Source organism: Scomber scombrus, chromosome 11 (genome assembly GCF_963691925.1).
Source record: "Scomber scombrus chromosome 11, fScoSco1.1, whole genome shotgun sequence".
NCBI lineage: Eukaryota > Metazoa > Chordata > Actinopteri > Scombriformes > Scombridae > Scomber > Scomber scombrus.
In genome coordinates, this window is record NC_084980.1 from 3,869,490 (window position 1) to 3,875,672 (window position 6,183).

Sequence of the window (6,183 nt, forward strand, 5' to 3'; positions counted from 1 at the left end):
TCAATAAGGTTTCCTTAATTCTCATAATTCACCTAAACACCTGTCACTACTCAGGTGTGCAGAGATGTCTTTTTTTAACCCGAAAAGGTTTAAAACCTGTGTGTAAAAGTCATAAAAATCATGCATTCAGTATTTTCCTGCCCACAGATGCCCACACCCTCTGAGATATCCAACCTACATTTATCTTTAGAGAATTCCAACATTTTATGCTCTGGTTTTTATTTCATGTCTCTCTCTATAAATGTGACACAACAGGTTACCTTAACCTCCAGTGTGGGAATAAAAGATGTTTAAAAATGACAAAATGTTCTCTAATAAAAGAGTTTAAAGCCTTTTAGGATGAGTAAGTTTGTTCCTTCCATTATTTGTTATTGGTTGGATCTTCAGACAGTCTAAAAGTATCATCAGACATGCCAGACTCAGATCACATGAGCTATGGTTGTTCTTACCGTCCAAAGCAATGCAGTGAACCTCAAGATGTTAAACAAATCTACACATCAAAAAAAACAAGAACATCTTTAAGTGGAATTTTTTTTGTTTGCCATTGATTATCCCGACTGACACTTTTCCAGTGAGTTTCTGTGGGCTGCAGTCGCAGAAACTATTACGTCATTTGAGTTACGGCCGAGGAACGTCGTCCGCCTTCGGAAGAAACGGAGCTGTCAGTAATTCATCACTGTGTGAGCTTTGTGTTGGATCCATCGCTTCTGATCTCAGTCTGAATCTGAACCAAACTACTCTATCGGGTGGAAGGAACGCTCCCTTCATGCTGGATGGGAAGTTCCAAAATAAAGACACGAGGGAGAAAGAATTTTGACATGTGTGATCCATCTTGAGCAATAAGACAGCTCTTCTTGTATTATACAACAAACAAACTGAAATGTTAGTGAAATTGCAGATGTAAAAAATTGCAGATTTATTTACTCGGTACCAGGGACAGATTAATGGGAACAGCTTCTTTTTGTTATTTACAGGTATGTTTTTATTTACAAAGATATGAGTATTACAGAGCGCTTCCATGGTTTGAATTAAAGGGAACTTTTGCACTGGAAAATGTGCTGTAGTATAAAAATGCACCTCTTTTTTGAAAATGCTTCCATCATCCTAATTACTGGATAGCGTTTCATAATTCTGTGTTATACCACCTGTTTGACTGGTATCTCTTTTCCAGCTTGCAGAGTCCGTGTTCAATTATGTGTGTGTGTGTGTGTGTGTGTGTGTTATTTCTGTATGTTCAGTTGTCGGATCTCGTCCACTCTGTTTCTGTGCAGCTGGAAGGCCGGAGTGACCCAGCGACCGCACGAACACTGATCCCCGCACCAGTTGAACGAGCCCAGCTTAGAGCTACACTTTGGACACAGCAGCTACACACACCCACACACACACATACACATACACATACACATACACATACACGAAAAGAGAGGAGGGGAGAAAAAGACCAGTGTTAAAATGTATAATCTACAGATATCTTATAAGTCTGTCCTAGTTAAAGAACTTTTAAAAAACAAAAAAGTGAAGTATTTATACTGTATGCGTGTTACCTGTCCATCCATCACTCCGATTAAAGCTTGTTCCATCCACTGCACTGGTTCTATGAAGTATGACGTACACTGGACGTCTCCTAGGAGACAACACAATGCACACCATTGATTATGAGAAGCCTCACCCTCAGTGTGTGGTTGATTTTTAACGTTTTATGCGTCATGTGCACAGCTGTTCTGAGATAATCCGATCAGACATCTGCTCAGGTTGAAGGTGAGTGGAGTCATGATGTGAATCTAAGGACTTTGTTTTATGACTTCTCACTTAGTAATACAAATATTGCAGAAACGTTTTATATGCGTGGCTGAGGTGGAAAAGTTGACTTTACTCAAGCTTTCAATGAACGATGAAAACGTTGGATCTGTGTGGAGCGACTGGGAACAAACAGAAAATGTCATGTTTCCATCACGTTTTCCTAAATGGTTTTCCATCGTTTGAGCTTTGACTGTCAGCCTTTTTATTACATCATTTTGTTGCTTTCTTCTTCTTCTGTAAAATCCCACTGAATGGAGAATTAGCACCACCAACTGTTTATCTTTATGAACCTACAGACCCCAAAATTTGCTGAAGTGACAAAAGTCAGATTTTTTTTTTGCCTCTAAGTGAGTGTGAGTGTGAGTGTGAGTGTTTAATATACAGGCCAACAGTATGGTCCTCTCACCGGTGCGGTTACTGGACTTCTTGTAACCAAAGGCTGATGCTCCGTCTCCTACTGCGTGACTGAGAACACTGGAGCCACGGAACAGAGTTCGTCTGCAGAGGAGAGGGAGGAGGTTAACAGCAGGTAACAAAGAACAACCTATAAATAAACACACTGGAGCTGAATACAACTCATCTGAGAATAAAGCATGAGACCTAGTGGGGCTAAAGACAACAACTTGGAAGCGTTCAGAAAACATCAGGATGCCCTGAGATGTTTTTTTTCAACATGTCATCACCTTTTTGACACTAAACACATCTGTATGAACTTTGCCACCTTTCACCTGCACTTCCTGCAGCGATAGGATACTTCAGAGGAGCTGGAGTGAGCCGGGTCAGAGGCGAACAGCTCCCTGGGCACGTGCTGCAACTCTATACACACACACACATAGAGGACATGGGAAAACACTGCAATTATAATGATCTATGTAAGGAGCATTGTGTGTGTGTGTGTGTGTGTGTGTGTGTGTGTGGTTACCAGGGTATTTCTCAGTGATCTTGGTCAGTCTGTATTGTTTGTACAGAGGACTGTAGGTGTCCACTTCACACTGCATGGCCTCATAGAGACTCAACTGCTCCTCAAATCCACTGTTGACCCTGAAACATGCAAAAGTTCCCTGTCTGATAATGATGAAACATACTGCATGTCCAACAATATAAAACACACACACACACACACTTACTGTACATCCTGCTTGACACTCTTCAGTCTGCTGTAAGCCTCAGTGAAGTCCAGCTGGTATCTCTTCATTAGATAAGCAGTTACTATGGTGGCACTGCGACTCCGACCAGCCTGACTGTGCGTGTGACACACACACACACACACACACACACACTAAGGTGAGCGTTTACATTTAAGAGTAATTAGGGAGAATATGTGAAGACAAAACAAGCTCATAAAACGGAAAATAACAGCTGGCTAACTGACATGCTGACTCATCATATCAGGAAAATAACAGCTGTTGTTAATAACATTAACGATTGGCTCTCATCACAGTGTGACAGTGAAGCAGCTGAACAACACCGGGACCCTGACACATGGAGTTCAGCCAACGTTTGATTATTTATATCTTTGTTTTTATCAAAATATCTTCAGTGAAACGGCCTGTCAGAGGTCCCGTCACCGCTCTGCTTTAAATTTAGCGAGCGACATCGACCGCATGTCTTTAGATTAAACAGGAGCGTCTTGGTGGATGAAACAGTAACCGTGACAGTTTACAGGCAGGCATTAAGTAGAAAACGTTTAAATCGATTTACCTTTAAAAATCATATATTAATCAAAAATGGCAATAATATTCACTGGTTACACCTTCTAATGATTTAAGATTTTATGCTTCTCTTTTTTGTTCATCATTATGAAGTGACTTCAGTTTCTGGACTATTATAAGTTCTATGAAATAATCATGAACTTAAATAAACTATTACTATAACTATTAACTTAAATGAACCACTCAAAGTTTAATCTAACAGCATACTCCAAGCTCCACAGTTATTGGCTGCTTTAGGCCTTTGACTCACTGTGATTGGCACAGCTGTGATGATAAATAAAACAGCTGACATAATATTAAAAACAGACATAAGCCATCAACTAAATTAATGTCATTAGATGATATCAGTCAGCATCCCGTTGACCTCTGACCCTTACCAGTGCACGAGTGCAGCCCGGCCTGCGTCCACCGCCTCCCGAATGAACAGGAAGCAGTCGTCCATGTGACTCAGGAGGTCAGAGGTCGCCTCATCCAAAACATTGATCCACTTCCTGCTGAAGCCACGATCGGCAGGCAGCAGAGAGGCGGGGTCTACAGAGTCCACCGAAAGGACGTGAGTTACGGCCGCATCGGCCAACGCCCGGCTGTCGTTGAGGTCGGCCGCAGTTCCGATGTAAAGACCGGGATCCACCAGGAGCATGACTGCAGAGAGACGTGACAGTTACATCTGCTCTGCTTCACACCTCACAATCGACTCATGTATTACTGCACACTTTGTGAGTCAGTGAAATAGTGTGTGAGACTAATAAGTGAAAACACATACAGTGATCATGGTATGTATCTCACATTTTTCTTCATTAAAATCATTTTTTCACACTCATGTATTCATTTGAGCAGTGTGGATATGCAGCCCTCCTCCACAGATAATCCTTCTTACTGAAATAAACAAACTGTCACTTTTTGATTCTTTGTATTACGTTTGTCTGTCTTAAACCAGCAGTCAGGTGTCCATATGAACAGTGAAAGTTTCCCTCTCTGTAATCATTCCTCCTGTTCATACTGACTATTAAAAGATCTCCTTCAAATGTGCTTTCAATGGAAGTGATGGAGGACAAAATCCACAGTGTGTCCACACAGTCATTTAAAAGTAGATGATCAGCTTCTATTCAGCTTCATCAGTCTGAGTTAGTCATATCAAGTGATATCTGACACATTTACAGTTTTTTTTACCATCAAATTCCCTCTTAGTGTTTCCCTGTTGAGCTGTGGTGGAAGTATAGTAACAAAAAGACTTTGGTACTAAAAACTCTGTAACGTTGAAACATAGAAGACTTGATTTGACTCATTTGAAGCTTCATATTAGCGTCAGATCAACTTTTAGACATGATGGTCGTCCTTTAAAAGAGCAGCATGTTAAACAACACAGAGCAGATAGTGACAGGTTGAAGTGACACATTCATTGCTGTGTATTTGGAGCAGAAATCGTGCATGAAGATAACAGCGCTACAGTAACTCACCTCTCACTGTTAAAGCTTCTTCTTCGCTGTGTCTCTTACTGTCCGCTGATAACACGAGATACACTATACACTTTAATATATCAATACACTGCAATAAAACTACATGTGGAGTTCATAAAAACGAAAGCGTGCTGTGTAATCACGTCAGTGTTTGGTTTGTTTTCTAAACTGTCCGGTCGGAAACATACACGAGCGCTCTTTAGTTCCGCGGTCATTTTCCCTAGTCAGCAAAAATATACAACATAAGTATACACATCGACACAAAAAACTAATAATAATTTTTTTTAAAACAGACATAACAATTATATACATAGGGCACCATGTAACAAGCAACAATAGCATTAAAGGAAAATATGTAAATATTTCATTTAATATTTAAAATGTCTACTGTTTGAATTGCTTTGCTATTCTTCAGTTTTTTCATTATTGTGGCTCATTATTTTTGAATTGTTGTAATTGTTGAATGTGTGCTTTTTAATTTTTTGCATGTAATCATTTTTACTCATAAGAAGTAAAAAAAAAAAAAAAAATGAAATAAAAAAGGTTCAGCTTGGAGGCTAGAATGTTCTACAGCAGCAACTGACTTTCATGCAATGACAAGTTTATTCAATAAACCATCAAAGCAAATATTAAATTGAAATATTTAATGTAGCTATACAGTGCTGATGACAGAATTAAGTGCAAAATCCTTCAGTAAAATAAAATATAGCTTTTTATACAGTGCTGCATTCAAAGACCTTCAGTAAACTGCTGGAACACAACAACTAACAATTTGCTAATTGAAGATTTAAAGATGCTAAAGTTTCTACTTTCAGCCTGATATTTAATCAAGATAAACCCTCATTCATCTCTTTAGTGAACAATTCATAAGTGATCAATATTTTTGTAGTAATGTCAACTTTAATGTGATATTGCAGCTAAATCAGAAAAGCTGTTGTGTATATGTACATGCAGAAAAGTAGAAAAATAGTTTATTTATTTAAAGGACAGGTTCACAAATTTTGAGTTAAGTCGACTCTCATCCTAAACTGCGTATTTATGGTAACAGATGTGTGATGTGCCCACTCACCTCCGTGATCACGTCCTACTGGAGGAGAGAGCCCGGCAGGAGCCAGAGCAACACCACCCAGGTAAAACACTTGACCTTTGACCTTTGCTATCTTGGATGCAGTCCAAGATAGCACGTGGGGGAATGTTGGGTCTCTGTAGAATAA

At 39.5% G+C, this 6,183-nt stretch overlaps 1 protein-coding gene across 1 annotated transcript; it reads right to left on the reverse strand.

Moving 5' to 3' along the window:
• Positions 1–984: 984 nt before the first annotated feature.
• dusp12 (dual specificity phosphatase 12) lies at positions 985–5,105 on the reverse strand. Its single transcript, XM_062429247.1, has 8 exons — positions 4,970–5,105; positions 3,890–4,154; positions 2,928–3,041; positions 2,723–2,841; positions 2,529–2,616; positions 2,207–2,298; positions 1,545–1,624; positions 985–1,364 (listed from the first exon to the last, which is right to left on the reverse strand). The coding sequence occupies exons 2-8, from the start codon at positions 4,150–4,152 to the stop codon at positions 1,221–1,223; spliced, it is 900 nt and encodes a 299-aa protein (XP_062285231.1). The 5' UTR covers positions 4,153–4,154; positions 4,970–5,105; the 3' UTR covers positions 985–1,220.
• Between the last annotated feature and the right edge of the window lie 1,078 nt (positions 5,106–6,183).